The sequence below is a fragment of the Physella acuta genome, unplaced genomic scaffold (assembly GCF_028476545.2).
Source record: "Physella acuta isolate Inbredline_101_S28 unplaced genomic scaffold, ASM2847654v3 ptg000990l, whole genome shotgun sequence".
Taxonomy (NCBI): Eukaryota; Metazoa; Mollusca; class Gastropoda; family Physidae; genus Physella; species Physella acuta.
Window position 1 is genome coordinate 131406 of NW_026732507.1, and position 27781 is coordinate 159186.

Here is a 27781-nt window from a genome sequence, read left to right on the forward strand (position 1 = left end):
TGATTATTTGTTGCTCAGACATGTTTGCTTGCATAAGCTGTTTAACATCTTCAGATATGAACCCATGTAGTGTACTTCAAGCAACAGTTGGACAACTGGAATCTTGGCTAGGCTGGGAAAACACAGGCTTGGACAGGGCAGACACACAGTGCACTAACACGACGACGCACTGGTTGCACTAACACGACGACGCACTGGTTGCACTAACACGACGACGCACTGGTTGCACTAACACGACGACGCACTGGTTGCACTAACACGACGACGCACTGGTTCTACGACGAATGTTTGCAGACTTCTGAGTCAGGACAGGGGGGGTAATCCTAGTGGTGAGAGCTGAGCCGAGACACAAATGGGAGGGTGCAGAAAGCCCACCTGGCAACTGGAAAAGTACAGTCCCCACGCTGGCCAGCCCGTCCTCTGTTGGCTCAATGGCTATGGGTATCACTCGCAGCTCTCTGGGAGGGGGCAGGCTGGCCAAGGTGTTGATGTCATTGTTGTTGTAATACTGATTCCGGTTGTGGTAGCGGTTGAGCCTCGACCGGCGCCTGATCAGTCCAGAAGAGAGAGGGAGATAGAGAGGTTCGTCGTGCTCCACCAGGACGAGAATCTTGGCAAACGGCCTCGAGGCCATGCACTCCATCTCCCTTTCCCTCATCTGTCTAGACCTGCGAGCGTCGAATGTCTGCTTCATTTTCCACAACATGACGCAGACTGCAAGGAAGAGGAAGAAGCAGGAGAAAAACACGGAAAAGAAGACGAACAGGTCGATATGTGGCTGGTCCTGCCTGAAGTACAGATTCCCGTACGTGGTGTTCTCTGATCCGCCCCCGCGAGACCTGACGATGATGTAAAACCGCGACGAGCGCAGGTCATGTTGGTCCCGGGGCAGGGTTATGACCAGGCGGAACCTAACGTCTCTCACCACCAACACACTGTTCTGCTGACCCACGGTTATGTACGTGTTTAACTCCCCCGCATCGATCTCCCCTATTTTGATGCTGTTCCCCATCCCTAGAAATTTACCCTCTTTTTTAGCATCAGTCACAATTGTGTTCCTACGCAGCCGTCTCAGAGCCGCCAGACTCTTCGACTGGCTCATGAAACTTGGTGTAGGAAGCCAAGTCTCATTGGCTGCGTTCTTCTTAAAATGGCTGTACTGCAACTTGTGAGCATGGTCCAGCATAAAACCTTGCCAATGGCCAAAGCTGTGCCTTCTGTTCTCATGGGCTGGGAAATTCTTCGGGAACTTGTGACCGGCCTTAACTTTCGGATTCTTCTTTTCTGGTTTCTTGGGACCTCTTTTGTCATCGTTCTCAAAATCATCATCATCCTTGTTGATAAGACCATCATCTCTACCCACCCCAGTTCTGTGACTTTTTAAAACACCGCCTTTATACTCCTTCTTCCATTCTTTAGTACCTGATGTCTCCAAGCTCTCAAACTGTGACATGTGGTAGAACCCAGAGTCTGTGTCCTGCAGCTTGATAAACTCTGGCACGCTGTAAGTTATGGGGACAGACTCTGTGTCCTCAAGCTGATGCAGCGTGGCCTCGTCGTCAGGGTAATCAACACCCAAGTCATCTTTGATGCTGCGACGACTCAGGCCCCCTCGACCAGCTGGGTAGTTTTTATCCAAGAAAATGTTATGCATCCTGTAGGTTTCATCATTGAAGACTTGAAAGGTATCTTTTTTGTTGGACAAAAACACATCCGCACCTGAAAGCAACAAAAAAAAATTTTTTTAAGTTTAACAGTAAAATCTATGTACAAATATTTATGAATTGGACAAATGACAGTTGTAAGGGTTTCAGCCTATATATTTTAAACCAATTTTTTCAAACGTATTACTTAAACCATTTTTTTTATGGCTTTGCATATCAGTGTATGTACAGTAACAATAAAAACAACATTGTAGAAACTCAACAGAAAATTAAATTTTTAAATAATAACTATTGTTTGTTAGCTATTTATGTAAAGACAAACAAAACAAAAATTAAAAATAAAATTATCTGTGTAATTTCTGATAGGTGCAGTACAGCAAGATATTAAACTTAATTTGTCAAGGTATTAAAATTTAATGCTGGACAGATATTGAAACAAATCTATTAAAATAAAGTTTCTGATACTAACTTCCCATTGTGACATCAATAGTGATGCGAATATCCACATTGAGGTATTTAGGCTGGACAGCAAAAAAGACAGTTTTCCCATTGAGAAGAGGCTTGGGGAACTGGTTGCAGTTGTTCTGTGTGTCGGGATCAAAGCAGTAGTCCCTGTCCACATTCATCTGTCTGTAACACTGATGGCCATTGGTTGGTGTGCCCAGGAAGTATTCTTTGCAATTTGCACACTGGGGATGGGATGAAAAGAGATCTAATTAATTGAAAATTTCTAGATTTTTTGCAACAGTTGTGCTAAGACAAATCCAGATTTACTTAGACATTTAATGTAACCTGTACAAATAGAATTTTATTGATTGAAGAGCTCCTGATTTCTAAAATCTTCAAAGACAATACCAGGTTTAATCAAAGCCAGTACAGCTAGACCTCAGCGGCATAATAAACCCAACTAATTTAATTGGCTTGTTGAGTCAGGTAAAGTAAGGGCAATCTGCACAGAAACAGATCTAGAGAGAAGAATTGACTTGATTACTCTATGAACTAAAGACAAAGTAAACTTGAATGTTACCTGAACTTGCCAACATTCTAGGTCATTGTTGTCTTTGGTCTCACAGGCTGTTTCTGTGTTATTTTTACACTGGCAGTTTTCTCCAGTGTCAGCATTACACACATTACTGTGGCCATTACACTCACACCTGGGTAGTATAATATTAGCACTTAAATGATGTGGAAAAGTTTGCTAGAGTAACAATATTTTCTTTTATTAACTACAGACTTTACAGATGAACATATTTTTAAAACATTTTAATATGCAAACAAGAATAAACATAGTTAAGAGTGGAAAGGATAAATTAATTTATTAAGATTAAGTTTAAAATTATATCACAGTCTTATATGCATTATAGAATATACAGTTATAGAATATTAGGAAATAAGGCTGTTATGTCCTATTGAAATGTTTACCACAATCAGCTATCAATTTTTTATTTTATCCCACAATTTGAGTGAGCTGAGCATTTTAAATAAAGAATTCTACCACCTTCAAGGTAAACTTGTAACATTTACCACACAATTTGAGTGAGCTGAGCATTTTAAATAAAGAATTCTACCACCTTCAAGGTAAACTTGTAACATTTATCACACAATTTAAGTGAGCTGAGCATTTTAAATAAAGAATTCTACCACCTTCAAGGTAAACTTGCAACATTTACCACACAATTTGAGTGAGCTGAGCATTTTAAATAAAGAATTCTACCACCTTCAAAGTAAGCTTGTAACATTTACCACACAATTTGAGTGAGCTGAGCATTTTAAATAAAGAATTCTACCACCTTCAAGGTAAACTTGCAACATTTACCACACAATTTGAGTGAGCTGAGCATTTTAAATAAAGAATTCTACCACCTTCAAGGTAAACTTGCAACATTTACCACACAATTTGAGTGAGCTGAGCATTTTAAATAAAGAATTCTACCACCTTCAAGGTAAACTTGTAACATTTATCACATCAAGGTGAGTACTCACTCAGTGCAGGGGCTGGTCTTGGGTTGAGTACTTTTACGGAAGTGTCCACTAATGCACATGTCACATCGAGTGCCAGTTGTGTTGTGTTGGCAGTTGTAGCACTGGGCTTGCTTCATGTTGGAGCCTTGTAAGGTCTGGTGGGGGAAGTGAAGTAAAGGAGAATACAATGATTTAGAATCTTTATATTGGTGTGAAAATATTTTTTATGACAAAAATAAAATAAAACCAACTTACTGCCCATGCAGTGACAGCCGATAAATTGTTTTGATCAGGTGTTTTACAGTCGTTGGTGTGATTGTTGCAGAACTCCCAGCAAGGTATGCACCGGCCACCATTTTCAGGGCTACCCACAAAGCCAGGCAGGCATCTGTCACACTTCTCTCCCTGTACAATGAAAACAACAAACTTAGGTCAAGGTGCAAGTTCATGACATGGTCTGGATGAAAAAACATGCACTTGCTGTAGTCACAAGTTAGGGTACCCAGCTCCCCCACATGCCAACCAGGTGGTGCGATGCAACATGGAAAATAAAAATCCTGGCAGAAATACATGGGTATAGTGGCTAGTAACATGGATGTAAGAAATGCTCTGTTATCCTGGTATGGTCTAACTAACTTAAAAAAAAATCAGGTCAAGATGTTTAAAACCAAGAAGGTTGTCTTTATCTACTTCATTCTAATTTCCGCATATAGTTTTTAAGTCATCTGTCATAGTATACCTATATCCTGAAATCTGAACCATAATAATGTGGAAAGGTTTTTTATTAACAATTTCTTTATTCTAGTTCTTTAATATATAAAATTAAAATGTAACCAGAAAATGGTCATATTTAGTTTTTGCTCATATTGTTTTGTGTGAGGCTACACACACAGACTTTTACACACATTTAAAGGTAGCCCCCAACATGCTGGTCTTGTAAACAAGGCAGTTCTTAATAACAATATTACAAAAGTAAAAAGATTAACAATCAAAGTAGTGACAGATGGTACTCATTTCTGTCTTTGCTTTCTACAAAGTGAAAAAAAAAATCAATAATCAATGTTTTTTGTGTGTGTGTCAAGAATTATGCATGCATAGAAATCAATACTTGAAACAAGCATGAATTATTTTGTTTTAGGAAAAAAGCTTGTAACTGTGAGACTTTTAGTTACCTTATTTAATTTGAGATGGGTGCAAAGCCCTATGAGCTTACCGTAGTGTTGTTTTCACACTTGAGGCACGTGCTGGTCTCCGTGACACTCTTACAGTTGCTGTGCTTGTTACACAAACACTCCACGGAACAGTTCTTGCCCACATAGCCAAAGTCACACTGGCAGTGTTCAGGCTTGACGCAGGACCCTTTCACACACCCCTGGTGACACACTGGTTCACATTTTCTGAGGAAATTGTTACTTACTTTTTATTTCTTGGTTTTTTTTATTATATCTAGTTGGAAAAATATTTCTAAATTATTATTTACTTTCATTTTTATCCTTCATTTTCCAAGTCAAATGAAAACAGATTACAAATGAAAAAATAAGCTTTATTATATAGGCCTACGTTAATATTGGCTGAATCTTTACACAATATTAAATCACTATATAGCAGGGGAGCTTGTTTACTTGAATGAGGTAGGCCTATTTTAAAAAGATGGATAGGACATATTCTAGGCTAATTTTTCTAATTAGTCTCACTACACCAAACTTATCACTGACACTATTGTTAATCCTAAACCTGTCCAATAACAAACAACACCTCTAAACAAACTTGAAGCGTGTGCCTATATAAGAACAAAAAAAATTAAAAAAAAAACAAAACAAAACAAAAGCCACTCACCTTGAAGACTTAATCAAGACATAACCCTTTTTACATTCACACTTGAAGTGCTCCAGCGTGTCGTGACAGTCCTCTGTGTTGTTGTTACACGTGTGGTGGTTGTTCATGCACTCGTTCTCAGGCTGGCACTTGTCATACGACCAGATCTTTATATGAGCAGATTTGTGCTGGTCTGGTTTGTCATTTCTTTCAACTGAAATTTTGTCATTTTATATTATATAACTTCAACATTATCTGAAACTTTACAAGGAAATTTTTTCCCCCTTGATATATGAGAACAATAGCTTTCAGTGAGGATGTGGACTGCGATGGTGTGGTCATGTGGGATAGCAAAAAAAAGTTTTGGCATAACCTAAAAGTGTTGTTAAGTTCATAGGTCAGTGTCTAGCAAGTTTACACAGTTCTGATGTGGCCTGACACATCCTAGGAAGTAAAGGCTGCCATTCATGATGCTGACCACAGTAGCTTTACACATACAGTTATTTTTTAATTTTTAACCCAACCAGACCCATGGCAATAAACCTAACTGTCCTTTTTACCAGAGCTTCTAATCAGCAAAAAAAAAAAAACAACCAGATTTGCCCATGACTGTTTTTGTTTTACAGTTTGTGATTCAGTTTTTAAATTTCCAGGCAAAGGACTGAAAATCTAGTACACCATTATAGAGACAGATAGGGAAATTACCCAGAGTTAAAAATATAAAATTAAACATGAAATTAGCATTTAAATCCATGAAAAGAATAACACAGAAGTGAATTAAGTCCATAGAGTTTGACACACTGTAAGAAAATTATCTGTACAACTTTAAGTTATAAAAAAAATATCCTACTCTTGAAGTGGTCATGTGAGAAGTCATCAGATGCCACCAAATTGGCCCCTCCATCTGAGCAAGCCATCCTGTGAGTTGGTCCAAGAATCCCACCTGGCAAACACTCCCCATGGCCATTGTGGCCTCCATAGGCGCACCAGCCACAATCAGGGGAAGCTATGCAGTCAGCACACTTGTGGTGGGTGGTGCATGGGATGGGACAGGTGTGCTCCTCCTTAGAGCGCACAAAGTGGCACTCACCAAGTGTACAGCGCAAGGGGAAGTAAGCTGGTGCCATGCACTGAAATAAATTTATTAAAAAGCCCATTCATATTCCAGTCCACTATTTCAATTGAATGTTTACCAATGTCAAGAGGTGATATCCACACAACTTAATTTTTTTTGTTTTGTGGCTAAGTTTACCAACATCACTAAGGGGGGTTAATAAAACACTTTATTAAATGGGTATGCTTATTTCCCTGTTTAATTCCCAGGTCTTTGCTGGGATTACCCAAGGAGGTCTAAAAAGAAAGCATGGAAAAGTACTTACCTCTTGAAGTGCCTCACTCCACAAACACTCCTTTGAGGCACCTTCACTACCAGTAGATTCCAGACATTCTTTACATGTTTTGTATTCAAAGCATCGGACTGGACAGCTCTTGGGTGGGGCTGAATCAAACAGCGTGGTCCCACTAGCTGGCTGCTTTATTAAATGTGACACACAGTTCCAGTTAAAGATACCTTGAGTGTTGAAGTAGCGGCCAATTTCAGCTATTTTTTTTTTTGTGGGAAGAAAAACAAACAAAAATCAAAATAAAGCATTTAGAATAAGCTGATTAAGATCTACATGCTTGTTTGGTTTCATCAAAGTTATGGAAAGATAACTGAAATATATTTTAAATTTATATTTCTGTTGCCAAATATGAAAGAAAAAGTTGATCTTTTAATATAATTAAGTGATATGTTGAACTGGTGTGTTGCAGTTTATAATGTTCAAATGGAAGCTACCTTGTGACTGAGTCACAGAAATACTTAAAGCAGGCTCATAAGTATTGTTATGATTTAGAATAAGTTAGCTAAACATAAAATGCATCATTATAAAAATATAAATACCAAATGTTCTAATGAAAAATTTAACACAATTCTTTTATGAACTGATACAATTTTTTTTAAAATAGGTAACAAAATGTATTGAAAAATTAGAAACTGAACACATATCTAGCCACCTAAAAATAAAAAGGAAAATCTTTTTCGGAGATTGAAACACTGTGCATAGCCAGATTTCCATTAACACTTCATGCATTTTCAAGGCTGAAAAATATCACTTTTTAATGTAAAAATTCCTCAAATAGAAATTAGAAAAGTTATATCTCTGTAGAACACAATTACCATCTTTAAACACATCTTTAAAAAACAATATTTTCCTTACTCCTACACACTTTAAAAAAGTAAAAATAATGCATTAAAAAACCAAGAAGCCAGCACTTACTTGATCTTTGGAAGTGCCTACTCCACAGACATTTAGAATCCTTGATACACTTCTCACAGTCAGATGCTGCGCACTGGTTCTCAAAACAGTTGTGGGCACTGTCAATAGTGCTGGAGTCAGATATGGGGCACAGCTTTTGGGATGGGCATGTCTCCTTGGGATAAATACAGCTGCCAGTAGGGCAGTTGCTACACCAAATACACTTCTGAAATACAGTGACATAGGAAAATCAATACTGTGTAACCAACTTTTTTTTATAAAGGGATGGTATTTAAAATCGATCAAAAACAAACTTACATCATCTTCAAATTTAGGGTTTTTGTCTTTACCATCCTGAGTTTCTCTACTTTTAGGGTAAGAAGACACACATTGGCTGCATGTACGGTAGCGATGACACCTTCGTTTTCTTGCACTTTTGCAGCGCTTTTCTTCAGCATGTTGAGCATTGCAACTAAAAAAAAAATAGACATTAATGACTAAAATCCTGCAACAAATAAAATAAACTGTGGACCCTCATAATACATTTTATTATAAGACTAAAAATTAAAACGTTTTAAGGTATGGCATGAATGATGTGCTTAAAATTAAATTGAGAAGATAAATGCGTCAGTTAATACCCCACCAGTATAGCCAATGCAAAGTTCTAACATGGGTAATTTGAGAGTCTTTTCTGCTGACCCAGGAAACTTTGTACTGTATTGATCCAGGAAACAATCAATAGAAAGTACTGAACCATGGAATTATGTACTGAACAGGAAACTATGTACTAACCCATGGAAACTGATTGTCATCCCATCAATATAAAGTACTGACCCCGGAAACTTGTAGTCCTTGTTCACATCAAAGCACACTGTCCTGTTCTCTCCAGTCTCTGAGCCCACTGTGCACACCTGGCATCCAGAGATGTTGCTGCACATGATGGGGTCCTTGATGTGGAAGCACAGGTCCGCAGGGAGATTCAGCTGGGAGAAAGTGCCAAAGGAGACCCCAGCAAAACCACCAAAGACATAGATGACATTGTTTCTACTGACGGCATCGAGACCCAAGCCAGTTATTGGGAACTGAGCAAGTTCTTCTTCATCTACTTCAAAGTCTGAGAAAGAAACCCAGATAACATGAAAAAATATAGAGAGATCCCTTTTAAAAAAAAAAAAAAAGAACAAATTATACATGCAATCATATGAGATCATTCATCTGCATTGTAACGTATTACCTGAAGCAATCCAACAATAGTATTGACATTTCATTATGATTTTGGTTTGACATTTTCTTTATTGATTTAAAAAATTTTGTGATATTGATTTCACATTATCTCATGATATTGATTTTACACTTTCATTTATTAATATTTTCTATATTTATTTTACATTCTCTTATATTGATTTTTATATTTTCTTATATTGCTAGTACATTTTCCAATGCTTCTACTATTAAAAATTTTCTACATTTAAATTTTACATTTTCTTATGATAATAATTTTAAATTCCTGATCAATGCTCTTGGCTCAAGACTGCACCGCAACACTGTGCAAGCTACTCACCAACAAACTGCAGCCTGTGCCAGGTGTTACAAAGGTAGCGGTAGACAATGACATCTGTAGCAAAGCTTTTACTGGCAGTGAGACCTCCAATGACAACCATGGAGTCACCCATGTGAACTGCTGTGTGGAAAACTCTGTGTTCCCACTAAAGAGAAAAACAAAAATTTTATAACATTATTATAGAGTGGCTTTTTGATAGTGGCCATTTGACAAGTGTAGTAATTTACAATGGAGCAAATGGCAGTTTCTTAACTTTGTTAATTTTATTTAATAGAATTACTGATGTTTTAGCAGAGTTAGATAAAAAATGTTAGATTAAAAGACCGAATTGGTTATACAAAATTAAAAACTGACTTATTTGAAAAAAAAAATTAATAAATTTACATCAAAACAAGTTGTAATTAAATTAAACCATTTTAGAACTCATTTTAGAACTGGGTGCAGATGGCTAATGGATATCCACTGTAATGTAATGCCAAGGTGAGGCATAATATTACTCAGATTTTATCCTAGTTTATCAGCCAATAAATGCAGATGATTCATGTACAAGTAACAAAATAAACATAAAGTATTTATTTTGATCATCCACTTGTATTTTCCCATGAAATTAACATCTTGAATACAGTTCATTCACCACAACAACTGAGTGAACTAGAAACGCCGTGACACAGATGCATTATATAACAGATTTAAAAAAGTGTTGTACCTTGCTGTTCTCCTCTGGCTGTAACATGTTCCACATTTTCCCTTTGATGTCCAGGGTAAAGAGCTCTTGTGAAACATACCAGTCCTCAGATCTGTACAGGTAGCCACCAAAAACATAGATTGTTTCTGTTTTATCATCAAACACTGCACTGTGGCCATACAAACCTAGTAGAAAGAATGAATATTTAGTGAATTTTTAAAATATATCTATTTCTGTATGAATATGTAAGCCACTTGTTGCCAACTATTTATTTTATATTGCCTATATAAATCCATTATTTAATATTTCTTAGAACTAAAAAAATAATAATTTGATGGGAATGTACCTATAGGGATGGAACCTTGCATTTGCTTGAACTCTTGCCATGCAAACTGGCCAATGGAAACATTGTACTCATAAACCTGGTCATTGAAGTAATTGTCAGGGGAGATGCCTCCAATGAGAATCAGATTTGTGGTGCCAACATAGGTGAGGCTATGGCCTGCCATGGCTGGGAGCCAATTAGGTGACTGGATAGAGAGGTAAATATAAAAATACATCAGTACAGAAAATTTTTATACACTATCAAAATATATTTAATACATTATTAAATAAAACATTTAAATACATCATCAAAATATATTTGAATAAATATATTTAAAAAATACATGATTACAAAACATTTGAAAAATTAAAATAAAAATACAGCTAAAATATCTAAACAAAAGTCTTTACAAAAAAATCCAGTAACATATCTATACCCAGCTAAAATTCCAAATCAACAGCACTTACAACAGACCCAGTAACATTTTGCTATACACAGCTAAAATACCTAACCAAAATTCCTAACAGCAGACCCAATACCACTTCTATACCCAGCTAAAATACCTTATCAACAGTCCAAGCATGAGACTCCGTATTGAATTTCCAAAGCAAATTGCTGGGTTGCACATCCTCCACCTTGCTGCCATCTTCTCTGTAATCTACTTTTAGGGTGAAACCTCCATAGACAAAGATCATTTTGAGTAGAGGAATGCAGGCAGCGGCATGATAATAGCTGATAAAAAAGTTTAAAAGTTAAGAAGAAATTGAAAAACTGAAAAATTTATAATTTTTGTAGTAAATAAAGTGTTTTATTTACTGGGTCAAATCAGAATTACTTTAAGCAAAAAAAAGTTGTAACATTTTTTGTGTTTGAATGTGTAGAATGTTACCATTTTTTTTAATGTGTAGGTAACATTAAAAATGAGATTGTTACATACTAGAAATAAGATTTTAGTGCGACTAACCTCCCACTAGGTTTCTTATCTAGTTATAAATTTTGTGTGCGTTCGATTGTGTAAAAAATAAAATTGTTAGATAGTATAAATAAGATTTTAGAGCGACTGACCTTCCACTTGGCTTCTTATCCAGCTCTGGAAGAATGAGCTCCCAGGATTTGGCCGTAACATTGTACACCCACATGTCATTGAGGACCCCCTCCTTAGAGCTGTAACCCCCATACAGGTAGATCAGGTCATCGCCACAGCTGGTCATGGTGTGGCCAGCACGTGGGGACGGGCCATAGGCATTGCTACCAAAGATGTGCTCTTTAACTGGAGACATGGGCAAGCGAGAGTCTGTTATAATTTGCTGGCGGAGTTCATTGATGCCCATCTTCTCTGTGCAGGACAGACCACTGTAGTTCCTGTTGCAAATGCAGATGCCGTTGAGCTGAGGAGTAGAATAGAAAATATTCCTAATGTATAAGTTTTAACATGGCTTGGGTTTCAGACTGAAATAATTTTTAATTTACAGCTTAGATAAAACTAAATTGTTTATTAATATTCTTGTTTATTTAAATTAATTATGAATTCTTCTTCTTCTTCTTCGTTCTTAATTTTTAGTGTTGGAAGGGATCGAGCCTTATCAGCCAGAGGGTTTGAACTCGAGACTTTTTCAAATTTATCAACCAAATTATGAATTGAAATGCCTAAAATGTTGAGGTTTTTAAGTTAAGAACAAAATATCTATATTCATATATGTTAAAATAGTACTTATGATACATGTTATTAAAATGATATAGTTACTTACACAGTATCCATTGCCAACATCTTCAGAACAGTTGTTGGGGCAGAGAGGTACTTTACAGTTTGGACCCCAAAAACCCTCCTTGCAAACACAGGAGCTATCCACACATTCCTGGTTGTCATGACAACTATCAGGGCAAGTATAAGCACGAAAGGTAGCATTGAACCTGGTATTGTAGCTTGGGCTCCTTGATCCTAGGATATTAAGATAATGAAGTTGATTAATAATGTTTCACGGGTAAATGAATGGTTTAAAACAACTGGATATCACACAAAAAAAACAGCTTACCTTCGAAGAGTACCGTCATTATTCCTTGTTTGCCATACACAGTGATATCTCTGCCTGGGGATAGGCCACAAAATTCTCCAAGTGGTTCATATTCCATAGTCTCATCACCATAGCCATAAATGAAGTCAGGAATTCCACTGTACACATACACAGCCCCCTGATGAATGGCAATTGAGACATAATTTTATCTACAGTTGGTCACCATACTTGTTAATAGCCCATTTTTACAAGCTTTGATATAAAATGAAAATTGGACTATCAAAGAGATATAAATGTAATGTATTACAGCGTTTTACATCCTAATACACACTCCCTCATACTTTTTTCTATATAACTATCATGCTAGAAGAAACAATTATTCTGAGTTCGCTAAAGCCATGGCTAGACAGAAAATTAAACAAGGGCACTGTTTAATAAACATGAAAGAAAACAAATTGCCTTCCACCCAGGCCAGGAAGGATCAGACTATATTCTTTTTCTTTGCCACAAGTTATTTTAAACACTCTTTACAGCCAGTGATAACAAAAGGTAATAATATAGTCAGGTTTATTTTTTTACCTTGCCACAGGTTATCACCATGTCGCCCTCTACCGTCAGTGACAACAAAGGTGCAGTTTTCAGGTCCGATGGCCTTTGCTTGATACTTGGGAAAACTGACAGAATCCACAGACAGTATGAATGGCCAACTTTCTCAATCCCATTCTCCTGATACAGACCAAGGCCACCCTGTGTTGCATTGGTAACAAACACGCGATAATCGCAGCGCAGGTAACATTGTCCACCATTTCTGGGAAAATAATTGTTTTTATTTCCAGTTAAAATCCAAACCATACAAAATTTTTAAAAATAATTTTTTTACATGTTTTTTTAAAAATAATTTTAAAAAATCTTTTTCAACTACAACCTTGAAGTTAAAAACTAGTGCAACTACAAAGCAATAAAATTGTACGTACTTAGGGTTTCCATAGTGGGTTGGCAGACAGGCCTCACAGTTAGGGCCATATGTGTTGCCAGTGCAGTAGCAGACCCCAGTAACATTGTTACAATCTCCTTTACTCATGTCACCATGGCCATTACACATACAGGGATGACAACCTAGAAATTTTAAAAAAGGGATGGTTAATCAACACAATTAATATAAGCCTATTTTTACTGCCTACTACACAAAACAGTCTTATCCAATTATCTTATACTTATGTCTAAAATGCTGCATTAAGATAAACAAATGTAGTGTTTTTATTGCTAGAGATTATGGATTAAAGCTCATTGTTTAAAATTAAAGCCAGCTTTGTTTCCTCTAGTTTTGTTGCAGAAGGTAACATTGATTAGCCTAAGCCAGGGGTCGGCAACCTTTTAAGGCGGAAGAGCCAAAAATTTAAATTTACATGATTTCCCAGTTTTCAAAGAGCCACCAACAATTGTTTTTTTTTTCAACATTATGGTTTTTGATTAAGATTAGGTAAATAGATTTAAAATAAATGGGTTTAAGTATGAAACAAAATTCATATAAAAACATACACATGTTTTCGCACAAAACATAAGTATTTTAGCCAGCTCTGCTAGGATAATAAAATCAAACTATAAAACTATAGCACTATCCCTACCCAATTTAGAAGCTAATAACTAAAAAACTAGGTCACTAAAGTCAACTTATTGCACACTGACACATAAAAATGCTTTCTGAATAAAATAACAATTACTATTGAAAAATATTTGAAAAGAACAACTGCACTTCGGTAGTGGAAAGCATGGAACCACTGCCACGAGGCTGGCCACATCACAGTTGTGGAGTTGGGCCTTGTGCCCAAGCGGCTGTCAGCTGTCCGTATACGCTCTACTCCACCAATTCTCAGTTTTTATTTAGTTTAAAGTTGTTTTTTAAAGTATAATATTTTTATTAGTTAAGGATATAAAATAATACAATTATGGAACTGGCGAGCCGCATCTTGACATCAAAAGAGCCGCATGCGGCTCGCGAGCCGCAGGTTGCCGACCCCTGGCCTAAGCCATATTATCATTTAAATTATATTCTTTGTCTTAGATGAGCTGAGCTGATACACATTTGTGATTGAAGTCATTTATTTATTTAAAAATCATTTTTCAAAGTTTATTTTAAAAAGGTTTGAAAAAATACATTTTTTTAAAAGTATTCCCCCACCCTCCCAAATTATGTTCTTTAATAGAAAGCATTATCTAATAAGCAATTACTATTACTGTTGAACAAAGATATTTAGTTTCCCAATAGACTAAAACAATAATTTAGTTAGAAAAATATCTGAATGAAATTTTTTTTACTATGTGAATTAAAATAGTTTCCATAGGAAGGACTAAAAGAAATTTTCTTGAAAAATCTGTTTGAACGCAAATTTGTGGATTAAAAGGGTTTCCATACATGTTATAAATATTATTTAAATATGTCTGAATGAAAATATATCATGTGGATCAAAAGAGTTTCCATAAGACTAAAATATGCTTAAAATATTTCTGAAAACAAATTTACCATGTGGATCAAAAGGGTTTCCATAAGACTAAAATATGCTTAAAATATTTCTGAATACAAATTTACCATGTGGATCAAAAGGGTTTCCATAAGACTAAAATATGCTTAAACTATTTCTGAATACAAATTTACCATGTGGATCAAAAGGGTTTCCATAAGACTAAAATATGCTTAAAATATTTCTGAATACAAATTTACCATGTGGATCATAAGGGTTTCCATAAGTTCCAGGCAAACACATGTCACAGGCGGGCCCAGTAGTTCTGTTCTGACATGCATCACACAAGCCTACTCCTGAATCACATGTGCTGTGGCCATTGCACCCACAATTCACCTCACAGCTGTGGTTAGTCCAGCCAAGGTTGCAATCGCACTTGTAGTCAGGGGGTCCAGAACAGTTGCCATTTTGGCAATTGTAATAGCAACTAGAAAAAACATCATTTCATTTGATAATTTAAGTTCAAAGGTGTTTATAAAATAAAAAAACAATACATTTTGAATGTACACATTTTTAATAATCTAAGTAAATATTATTTAAATAAATAATAATATTTTATTAATTTAAACATCTGTATCTTACGTCTCAATGCATTCCTCCCTGCCGTCACCTTCAAACCCACGGTTGCAAGCACAGCGATAAGATCCATAGACATTGATGCAAGTGGAATTAGGATGGCATTTATGCTTTCCCTGGGTACATTCATCTATATCAGGACAAATGGCATAGGACCATGTTGTGGGCTCCGACAAGGATGTGTTGTATGCCTCATGTAACAGGGAGGAGCAGCTTTTGCTGCCGTGCATGCCTGAGGATTAGGGAAACAAATTTTGTTTTACCAGCTCGTATTAATGCTTGATAAAAAAATAATTTACATTATTTATCTATTATTTAAAAACAATATAGTTTATAATTATGAATTGTCTATCCTGAATAATCATTGCTGAGTTGTTTTATCTCTAATGTGGTTTGTAAACAAAAGTACATTTATAACAATTTAAAAAAAAACAAGCTAATATCATTAAAGGTATGTACTTATGATATTATCTATTTGAGACAGTTAAAAACAACTGAAGAATCAGTTCCTTATCAGAGAGAAATGTCAAGACTTACTTCCAAAATCTCCTTTCACACACAGACCAATGAGATCATCGTTTTCGTTACTGCACCACCCGCAGCCAAACTCTTTGATGCAGTCCTTACATGTGTTGTACTTCTGGCAGGAGTAGCACCCAATGTCGTGCGTGTCGGTCCAGAACGTGCACTGCCCATAGATGTACCTGGTCACATAGTCAGAGAAAGGTAGACAGGTCTGGGTGTTTTCACACCAGGTGCATTCATTCTTCTGACTGATGCAATCACTGCAGTTCAAGCGTCTGTAAATAAAAACATTTTCTTACTACTATGATATTTTACATCAGTTAAGCTCCGTTGTTACAATTTCAATAACTATAGCTATTTTTAATCAAAATAATTTAATTCCTGATGTTAAAGACATAACCTACTTGTGGCATGGCAGAGGGCATTTGCTGCTGTCCTTCACTGCTGCCTTTTTAGGATATCTGTTTCTTCTTGTACAGTGACCATCCGCTATAGCCCATTCACATAATGGATCCTGAGCAAAAATTCGTAATATATTTGTTTTTAGGCCACTAGTGTAATACTTGTTCATCATCTATATCTTAAACTCTTTAACCTGGTTAGCTAATGTCTGAATGATGGACAGAGTGATAGCCATAATTCTTACAAATGCTGTGCTAGTTGAACTCACGCTATGCACTGTCAGGTTACAAAAGTTTATGCAACTTATTATGACCAGGCATTTTAAATGTGAGACACTTCATCAGCCTTATTTCAGAATAGGGTTTAAGTAGGATTTCATGGTCTAATTGTTTTTTAAATTATATTTTTGTTCTTAATGTTAAAAACTGTTTATCAATTTCATTCTCACCAGTAAGATGAGTAAAATTTAAAATGTGTTACATCTATAGTAACTGTAAAGAAAAAGGGTAGGATACGTCAAATTCAAAATGCGCTACATGTACAGTAACTAAAAATAAAACAGTCTGAATTACTGCAGCGCAAGATGAGCATTGGAGATAGTTTTCACAGTCTGGACATTCAGAGGGGGATGTGATGAGGTACTGGTGCCTCAGGTCCTCCTGGCACAGGTCGCTGCTCATGTTGCGAGGCACACACATCCGCTTGACCTCACACCAGCTGCACAGTATATCTGTTAGACAGCTCAGGCAGTTGTATGCATTACAGGTCCCATTGCTGGTTTAAGGATAGAATAAATAGGGAAAATATTATACCACTTGCCTTTAAAAACTTAGCAAAACAGATATTGGAGTGCAAATACATAGCACATATTTTAAGTACCATCCTACATATATCAAAGTTAACAAAGCAAATTTCAAAGATTACAATACGTTAACAGCTATAAATTGTTGTGAGAAGAATTACAGTTGTATTTCTACTGTGGTTTATCAATACTCCAGTTGTCAACATATTTTTCTGTCACCAAATTATTTTTTGTTTTGTTTTTAAAAAGTCTTCACCTGTAGGGTTCTAAAAACTCATAGGAAACTGGGTGTTGCTTGACATCTGATTTCTTGAGATAACCATTCCATTGGACTGAAACTGTAGTACCATTGGCCAAAAAGTGAATGGCTCTCGGCACATACTGGATTGTCAACTGTAAAAAAAAATTATTTGAGTGATATTCAGCCCTGCAACCTGTTCTTAATATTTATTTTTCAGCATTAATCTAGAAAAAAATTCTTTTTTTTTAAATTCATGGGTAAATTCAACAGAAGACATAAATCAAGAAATAGCAGCTATGTACTGGTGCTAGCCACACAACCTTTTCAAATGTCCTACGCACAGAGCATCTACCTGGCATAAGTAGACCATCAAAGCTTAACAATGAAATTACTATACAGTTAATTCCTCATATATGATAGTCAACAAACTTAGTCGACAAAACTTCTTTGTCCCTTCAATACACAAATGGCTGGTTGAATTTTTTTACCTGCTCCATGAAATACTTGTATCCTCGAGTGACATTTGGGAACAGCAATCTGTTGTTTCTTCGATGTGCTTCAGTGGCGTTATATAAAGAATCTTCACCATGGACTGCTACCAATTCCTATTAGGACCCAGATAAAGTATTTTTTTTTTTAAAATGGATTCATCAAGCTAATGTGTATCATTTAATCTCAGGTGATGTGGCCAGGCAACTTAACAGAAAAAACTACTGCCAGGTGCAACTACAATTAGCTACATGCACGTTTTCATTTCCACCTGTCCAAACACGTTAAGTGATACTAACATGCTTTGAATTTTTTTATTGGTGACAATCACTCATTGAAAGTTGTGTATATTTAAGCAATTTCCTTTCATATTTTTTTTAACTAGTGGTTCCTCAATTAAATATTAATAACAGTTGATTTAACTATAACCAAAAAAAATTATAGAAACATTTTTAAAAAAAAATTTAGGAATTTTGACAACGTAACAATATATGTAATATAAAACATACTACAAAATAAAATTACAAAATGTACCTTTCGCTCAGCAGATTCATCAGTGGATAAATATAGTGTTGCATTATCTAATTTAAGCGACAGCGACAGTTTCAAGTTCTCATGATTAGGTGGCTGAGCATTCAAGGGGTGAATAAAGCCTTGAATCTTAGATGTGTAGTTAAATTCTTTCTCAATTCGTTTGGTTGTGGTGTATCCTAGTTTGAATGTAGTTTCACGTATGATGCTTAGCTGAAAAACACAATGAAAGAATTAAAATTCTGTACATGATGACAAAGCCGCAAAAGAAAAAAACCCGCTGAAAACTAATATACCACTGAGAAAAAGTCTCTTTACAAAATTACTTTTCTAACACTATATGTAGTCCTAAAAATCAAGTAGTTTTTCCAGAGCAATTAATAATTTAAAAATTGAAAGAAAGGGGATTGATAATCAAATTAACACAAAGTATTTTAACTGTAAGTGTATACATTTTACATTAATTGATTAATTAATATAAAGTAATCCAGTGTAAGTAACTTTTGCAAAAAGAAACTTTTGAAAAAAAAATTGAATTAAAAAAGTAAGAAATTAGAGTATAAATTCCAATAACAAATCAATTTTGGGAAACAGAGAACTTAAGTAGGCACAGGCACATTACATTCGATTGATATATTGAGCTAATTAAGAAAATACTGCACATGTTAAAAAATTAGTCTAGTAAATTATAATCCTGGCAAGAACTGAAATGAGATCCATTAAAGATTTCACACCTGTAACAGGAGTGTTGGGAGTTTAATGGTGTCAATTTAGGTTGGGAGGGGGCTATCGGCTTTATGTGACTAGGGGTGCAATCCTTAAGATGTAAATGGCCGTTGGTAATGTTAGCAGAACTCCTACTCTACCTCATCAGGATAAGAAATGTTGAGCGGCTCCCTGTATTTTATCCAGTGAAGTCCTGCAGGAAAATCTTCCACTTGGCACTGAGAAAATGTTGTCAGATTTGAACTCAGCCCACCCCACCAGCCTTGCACACCAGATATGGTCTCTCTTGGTCCTTTACATGTTCCAGATGGTGCTATAGTTATTTTTTACAAGAAAATAAATTAAATTTAAAAAAAAATTCAATTTAAAACGTTAAAAAAAAAACTACACAATTTGTAATGATTCATTAATTCAGTGTTACACTGAATTAGAGAGGATAATAAAATATGGGGCATGTAATTTCACCCATACCCCAACATTTCTAATGAAAATCAAGGCTTGTAATTTTACCATATTTATATTCTATATGGTTCAACATGAGCTCTTATAGTTCTAATAAATGTGTGTATTGTGTGGGCATTACAATGCCCAGATGTCCTCACCAGACGTTAGAGGTAAGTAGATTCAAATCAGTCTTATACTGAAGCCAAGTACTGAATTTAAGACATGTGCCTGCTTTCATATTTTGACTTAAGAAGAGAGAGCCACCTCAACCTCCTCTGAGTGATAACATCTTCTCACCTGTCCTAGTTTGACACTGCGCTTCCTTAACACACCAGCTGCACTCATCAATGTAGATGCTTCTCCTCGGCAACTCATCAGAGAGGTTGGCCCCTTTCCCCTGACTGATGCAAGAACCACAGGTGTGAAGAGCTGGACATATGCCCGGACACCGTTCAGGGGGATCATACACTAGTCCATTGCAACTCTACAACAAAAAATACAAACATATAAAATTTAGCTATATTTTCATATCATTCAGGTATATATGTTTTCTTAAATGCAATAAATTTTCAGTCAGTAAATTTGACTTAGAACAAGTGAAATTTCACTCATTTTTGGAGCTTGAGAATAAGATCCACATAATCATTAATGGCAATTTCGTCAAACTTTCTAGATCTGATGTCTGTTGTTATTGCAGTACACTCAGACACAACTATTCATAACTTTAATACTAAGAAGCAATAATAATTTCAAACAAGTGAGTTGCTTTTTTCACTCACATTAACTAGAAAACTGTGTATTTAACGTTTCACTTAAAAAAATAATCACTGAGTTTCTGTAAGTAAAAACCACAACAAAATAAACTTTAAGAAACACACCTCAGCGCGTGTCCTATGAATACATCCAGGGCTTTCTACAATTGTAGCATGGGTATGGTTACAGAAGACACACTCTGGGTCATCTTGGCATTTTCGTTGATCATTTTTTGGATGCTGTTCACAGTGGTCGTGATTGATGGGGCAGTCCCTGTTCTCTGGGTGTGTGCACTGAAGCAACACAGAACATCAATGTTTAATGTAACAAAAGAGTTAAGTATCCTATTAGATCTGACTGTCCACACAGCACATAATGTTTTTTTTTAAAGTGTCATATACAGTAATACTGTACAACAGGAATTTAAGTAGGAATATTCTAAATAAAGGCCTATAGAGTAATAAATTAAATTAAACATAAAAACTGCATAAATTCTAACCACATAATCAGCAATAGCAGATGAAACTTTATAGGCCAGAAGATCTCCATGTACTTGACCAGAATAGCCCCCCATTACAAACATGATGTTACCATTGGCTACCACTGCAGTATGGCCAAACCTTCCTTTTCTTGGTCCTTTACTAGATTCTGTACTACCTAATAATAGATGAAAAAAGTATATGTCTAATGAACAAAAAGCCATTATCATACAAATTGTGTTTAAATTTATTGATTGCAGAAGTAAATTACTGAAATATTTTAATGTTTTAAATTGATATAATCATTAATGAGGTGTAGGCCTAATTTAGTAAGCCTGCATTTTGCAAAGTAAAGCTCACAATAATTTTGTTTTTCTAACCAAATTTAATTTCAAATTAAAATAATTTGGTTTTCTTTTGTTAACTTCAATCTACTTCTAATCTTATAAGCTTTATAAAGTAATAGTAAAACTATATGTAAAGACAAACTGGTTGGTCTACAACCCAGGTCTGTAGTCTTACTTAACAAAGTCATTTTACAACTTATAAAAAATAAGAAAATACCAGGTAAGCCAATAATGTAGCTACCAGACCACAGTTTGCAAACAGCTGGTCAAAGAGTTTAAATATTTATATCTTACTATTATATCCAGTGATTTTGTTAAGGCAAAATGTGGTAAGTGTGATACCATGCCTTTTATAAGATGAGTTTAATCTGTTTATAAGTTGCCCAATAAAAACTTAAACTTTTAAACTTATTAACTTTTCAAGATAATGTCAGTGGGTTTTATACTCCATTTTGGGCTAATATTGTTTAACCTGTTAAGAGCATGAGTTGCTCTTTATATTATATGTTTAAAGTTAATATCTATAAACATATATAAATAACAAAATTAAAAATAACAAAATAAAATTTAAATTATAAATGATTAAAAGTTCATAGCTTGACTTAAAATGTGATTTTAAGACAACTTACCTATGAAATAGGTGTTGTTGATCCAGACGTGGCAACCCAAGTGGTAGAAGAAAATCTCCTGACTGTAGCAGGTCTCATAGGCATTGTGATAGTGGGTGTTCCCCCCATAGACGACCATGTAGTTCCCCATAATAACAGCCGTGTGAAAAGCTCTGTGCTTGGGCATTGAATAATTACTCCAGTTTTCATTGTGAAGGTGTGACCAGAAGAAATCATCTGTATGGAACGCATAGATCTCCCGAGAGCGATCGCTGAAGAGAGCGCTGCTTTGGATGTAACCACCGAACACTATCAGTGATCGAGAATGTTTGTGGTATACTGTGGAATGACCAGCAAGCTGTTTTCTAGGGTAGTTTCCACCTTTTACATAAACTTTCTCCCACTGCTCGGGGGCCTTAGCATCTATCCTGTAAATGGAATCAATGAGGATGCGCTCTTCATTTTTCCCACCAAAAACATACAGATAACCTTCTGCGGTTGTCAGTGTGTGATCTGTTACTTTCTCTGGGACGACCTCACTTTTATTGGCACACAGAGTCCATGTAAATGATGTGGTGTTGAAAAACCACAAGTCGTTACTGTGCAGGCCATCATTCAGGAGACCTCCAAAAATAAAGAACCCATCCTCATAAACATCAGCTGCATGGCCGCTCCTAGGTAGCGGCCATTCATTAATGCTCCTTCTGTCAGGTTTAACTACACCTTCCCACAAATTTTCTAGCATGCAGTACCGCCACAAGTCATCCAAAAGGTTGTTAAGATTATACCCGCCAAACATCCATATACAGTTGTTGATGTACACAGATATGTGGCCTGTGCGGGGCGGGAAGCCGCCCCCGAGCTCATCTTGAACAGCATACCACTGGTCATGAATTTCAGTGCTGTGTATGGGAAGATTACAATGTTCCCCCACATAGCCATTGTTACAATGGCAGTACTTCAATCTGTGCGAGTGGAATCTACATTCTCCGTGTGGGTGGCAGTTCAATGGACAATCTGTTATCTAAAATAGAAAAAGTAAAAAAAATATATTAATTTGTTTACTAAATTTATAAAATCCTAACATTCAACATCTATAAGCAATATATTTAATTTTTTTGTCCATCACACATACTGATACAGAAATTCTTAAATAAAACATCTGTTTAGCTTACTTAAAAACATTTGAATTTATCAGATGCAAAACTACTTTCTGGACTTTCCTATTTCTGTACCTGATTACCCACTAAAACCCACACACTCAGCTATAATTATTGCAGTCATTTGACTAAGGAGGTAAAAATTTAATAACACTGGTAACTCACATTATTCCAGTAGTTCTAAAGTGTTCCTATGATATTCAACAAAATGTTAGCAATCAAAAATCAAATTTTAAAATACTATTGATCCGTAAAAGAAATGACTACATAAATCCAACTCATTTATAATACAATAAAACTATTCTCACCTCACATCCTTTGCCACTATGGCCTGCGTTACAAAAACAGATGTGATTTTTACATATTCCATGCCCACTACAATTCCATGGACAGTCATATATTTTGTAACGTGCTTCAAATCCTGACGTAACATAGTTGCGGTCACTGAAGAGAAATAGAAGCATCTGGAAGAAAATATGAAACAATCAGATCATTCTATAAGAACAACTAGTAATGAAATCCAATGATAAAGTTGAGAAACCACAGCAATAAAATTAATGGGATTAAAAATGTAAATAATTTATAAAGTAAATTAAATATTTAAGTAATCCATCACTTCACAATAAAAAATGTCAACAGATGAGTAGTAAGGTAACTTACAAAGCCAGAGTGTGCAGTAATGCTGTTACTAGGTAAACTATCTCCACTGAGTGAGGCTATTAGTTTACTGTTGTAAGAATTCCCATCATAGATAAAAATGAAGTCAAACGAGCATTCTGTAGCAATACTGACAAAAGTCAGGTGTATGCTTTTATTAGGCCCTCCAGCTATAGGTTTATAAAATAATAAAAAATAGTTAAGAAAGGTGTATAAGTATAGTTTTAAAATTGTGAATGACACACATTTTTTAAAAAAATGTAATAATCTTTTTTGTGAACTCAATAAATGTCTTTTAACACTAAACTAATAAATATATCAACAGGATAATGTCTATATAATTCTGATTTATGTTATTTTAATCAAGCAAAAAAATAATTAAGATTTACAAGAAAAAGAAAAGATTATCCAGAAAATAAAACGTGCTAAGAAAAATGTCATTTTAATATTTATCATGGTGTGTATCAGTTAACAACTGTAATCATAATAATAATAAACTTATGAACTTGAAAATATCTCTTAAAAAAGAATTACATGCATAAAAATGATTTTCATATCTCAAACTAAAAATTGTTAGTTTCATATGTAGATTCCACTGTTGATTCATTTTTTTTTTTTTTAAAAGTGCCTAATTTAAAATGCTCAGATATGTCCCTAAAAAACAAAACATTTGAAAGATAAAATACACTATTTGAACTTACCATCAATAAGCCATTCACACTGGATGTGTTCCTGATAGTGCTCATGGCCATCTGAGAAATGGCCTTCATGGCCATTTAGAACTTTTTTGCCATCACAGCTTCTAGAGGAGCAGTGAACATTGAAAAAAAGCAAGCCCAGAAGGTTCAGCCCAACTAACAGGCCTACCACAGTCATCATGTGGTCATTATTATCTTGGGAACTTCAACCCTCCTCCTGCGAGCTTTTAGTTTTTCAAGGTTCCATTATATACTTTGCATTCCCAGCCACTGATTTAAAAAAAAAACTTCTCATTAACAAAATATTGAGAAAAAAAAATGAGATGGTATTAACAATTAAAAAAAAAAGTAAAGGTATACTATACTTCCTTACTAGACAATGGTTTTAGTATAGCCTAATTTCTATTTAATATTTTCTAAAAAATTTGTCTTGGTGGGGGAGGGCCAGCGGAAGTGCTTCAGGGGGGTAACTGCCAGTCCCCTCCCCCCCTCAGTCTTAAAGAGATGCCTGAAAGAAACACTGGTGTTGACTAGATAGAGACTATGTATCAGCATGTCTATTCCCATGTCTTAGTTATTTCTTATTAGTCATATTTAGGATATATTGATTGGGCCTTATTAATTTTAATTAACAGATGTGGTAACTGTCAATGTGATTAGATTAGATATTTAGAATCTTGAAGTAGATCTAGATTCTAGACTAGCTAGGAGAAGAGAATCAGACTTGCTCTGGCTCTATTAGTATTAGAATAAGAGTAGTCTACTGTCTAGGTAGTAGAGGAGGGTCGGATGATTATAGATACCGGTGTCCGATAATAGAATCTTCTTTAAAAAAGGGGTGTTAGGTTGTTAGTAGTAGTATTGCAATCTCGTCTAATTTATGGTTAGAAATTAGGGTTAGGCGTATAGGTGGACCAGGGTTGGGGTTAGGGTTAGGGACAGGGTTAGCATTGACATTAGCCAGCCATGAGTGTATTTAGTAGTATTTCTCGCTAACCCGGAGGCGTGGCCGGTTGCTAACAACAATATGGCGCCCGGACCGGACGCTTGACTTCCGACGATTTTTCGGCCAAATTCCAGAGACCTACTACAAATTAGTTTTTAAAATGTTTACCACACGCAAAATGGCGGGACTTTCACGTTATAACAACAAGCTATAGGTGGCAGGGCTATATATGAAAGAAAAGCATTTTAAAATTTGCGTTGGAGAATGAAGGCTAAATTTAAAGTCGGTGTCATTCAAAATAATATAACTTTTTAAATATAGATCTCCCTATCACAAAATTGATTTCCCTACTAAAGCATTATTAGTTTTATCAGTCTATGAAAAAATAAATCAAATATAGTCAACCCTTTTTTTTATAAGAGTGGCCAAAAAATGACAACCAAATTTTTTTTTTTTTTTGACCACGTGACCGCTATTTGATGATCACTAGTGGGGAACTCTGGGTACATGGCCACTTAAAAAGTCTAACCGCATTTGTGGTTCTCTTTAGCTTCAAGTGCCTTCAGGGGTAAGAAGAGTTGTCATGGAGAGATGTGTTGTCCATGGCAGTGAGTGTCAATAAATATTAAATTAAGTAATTTAGTTTAAAACGAACTAAAAACTTCAAAATTAGTCCCTAATAGATTAAATATGGATGTCTATCATTCAGTAGTCATGTTTAATTTGAAATTTGGGTAAATTCTAGATTTAGCAAGAAAAGCTAGTATTTAGTTAACTACCAGTAACCTAACACCCCTTTTTTAAAGAATATTCCATTATCGGACACCAGTGTAAACATTCTCCCAGAAGGTCTCTAGACTAGACAATAGCTAGACTCAAAACTGCTCACTTCTTACTCAATCTAGACTAGCTAGAGTCATGTCATTAGCTAAATCTAGTAGCTAAAGTAGAGTCAAGCTGAAAGATAGAGCTAGGACCAAACCTAGGACCTAGCTACAGTAGCTACTTTATCTACATCTAGATCTAGTAGAGAGAGATGAAGAATAGTTTAGAACAGACTTTTGATAAAGATTAAAAAAAGTGTAGGGCCCTATATTATTTAAATGATTTAAATTAGATTTAGATATCTTGATTCTAGATCTATATTCTTGACTATAGGATACAGAGGTCCGTAGGGCGTGTAGGGGTATGTTTGGGGGGAAGTTAGTCTAGATCTGGAGATCAAGACTAGACTAGATTACACAAATTACAATCACAAGAATTTTTTTACTTTTTACAACACAAAAACAAGACAAAAATAATTTTTTTTAAATTCAATAAAAATAAAAACATTTTATGAATTTCAGCGATTAAAGACGCTGTACTATAAATATGGAAACATGACTACAGTGGCATACCACTTCTAACTATTTCATTTTCAATAAAGCATCGATATCTCACATTTTCAGTAAATCCATCGAGTTTTATTGTTTACTTTTTCTTCTGCTTAGAATTTGTCATTTTCCTTAATGATAAGCTCACTTCCGCCGCACCGGAGTCAAAACTGTCTTTGATGCCATTGGAGAATCACATAGAGATCTGGACCTACATCTAGGCCTTAGACCTAATCAATATAAATAGGCTAGTTATAGTTGAATTCGTTGCATCCATTCAAAAATATATGTAATCAACTTGAAACCAACCAACATTTAGATTTAAAGAAAGAAGAAGGGAGAAATAATGAAAATTCATTAAAATTAAAATACGTGCCGTATTTTTTCTCTGCTAATTTTAAGCTTAGTATACAGTATACAGCCGCAGTATTTCTTCCATACTCTTTTCTCCGGGGGGGGGGGGAGGGATTTTCGTACACTGGTAAAAGTATATATTTTCTATATAAATTATATAATTCTATTTCGTTTGGGGGTGGTAGACGTTCCACGCCCCCCCCCCCCCGCCCCCCAAGAGATGCATGGAAGAAACTCTACGGGCCGAACGAAGTCCCTGCCCCCCCCCCTCCAATTTCGGCTAGAAAGCATTTGTTTAGAGACAGTAGATGAAAAGAACAGTGAACTCGTGTTATATTTTACTTATGAGAGATACTGCGTAGAGCATTATTACTTCAAGTAATATATTAATTATTATGTCAAAAAATACCCTTTCAAACCTTACGGGGCAGGTGACGTAGTGTTCACCAGTTTCAAGAAATTAGCCTATGTAAAGACGCCGTCCTTATCACATGCTGTAAGACATTAGTAATTAGAGTGGTAGCACTTTATAAACTTTCGGGAGAGGGTGGATTTAAATTTCCGGGAGGGGGCAGTGGACTTGCTTTGTTGAGGGGTGGGGGATTTATTCCTATCACACTTTGGATGGTTGCATCTCCCCATCCCCTTCCGCATTGTGAAGCTACTACATGACTACACCCCAGGATCGCCTTATTCTAATATCTATATGCTACGCCAGTATGATTTATTTGGCCAGCTTATGGACCATGGGTTTCGTACCTAAGGTGTATCTGTAATTTATTTCGTGCGGCACTACACCAAAACCTTAAATATTTTAACTGTATGAACGG

General features: G+C 35.6%; 1 protein-coding gene across 1 annotated transcript; it reads right to left on the minus strand.

The window, feature by feature from the left end:
• Positions 1-253: 253 nt before the first annotated feature.
• On the minus strand, positions 254-26736 carry LOC131954333 (multiple epidermal growth factor-like domains protein 8). The gene is made up of 38 exons (XM_059317934.1): positions 26665-26736; positions 24282-24548; positions 23584-23750; positions 23232-23387; positions 21785-22787; positions 20829-20986; positions 20455-20622; positions 19874-20060; positions 19273-19445; positions 18410-18619; positions 17875-17991; positions 17402-17538; positions 16916-17117; positions 16346-16455; positions 15954-16216; positions 15423-15648; positions 15041-15267; positions 13296-13437; positions 12901-13129; positions 12343-12499; positions 12058-12248; positions 11375-11697; positions 10873-11041; positions 10331-10514; positions 10006-10169; positions 9300-9444; positions 8531-8852; positions 8057-8210; positions 7760-7964; positions 6821-7041; positions 6292-6571; positions 5463-5655; positions 4840-5023; positions 3882-4031; positions 3648-3781; positions 2692-2818; positions 2134-2353; positions 254-1719 (listed from the first exon to the last, which is right to left on the minus strand). The coding sequence occupies exons 2-38, from the start codon at positions 24457-24459 to the stop codon at positions 254-256; spliced, it is 9042 nt and encodes a 3013-aa protein (XP_059173917.1). The 5' UTR covers positions 24460-24548; positions 26665-26736.
• Between the last annotated feature and the right edge of the window lie 1045 nt (positions 26737-27781).

Bases quoted from the DNA above. Each gene is read 5' to 3' on its own strand.
- LOC131954333 (XM_059317934.1), bottom strand. From the start codon at position 24,459: ATGATGACTGTGGTAGGCCTGTTAGTTGGGCTGAACCTTCTGGGCTTG. The intron at 22,788-23,231 runs GTGAGAATAGTT...TTTCTATTTTAG, and splicing joins ATAGTGGCAAAGGATGTGAG to ATAACAGATTGTCCATTGAA. The intron at 8,211-8,530 runs GTTAGTACATAG...TTTTTTTTTTAG, and splicing joins ATGACAATCAGTTTCCATGG to TTGCAATGCTCAACATGCTG.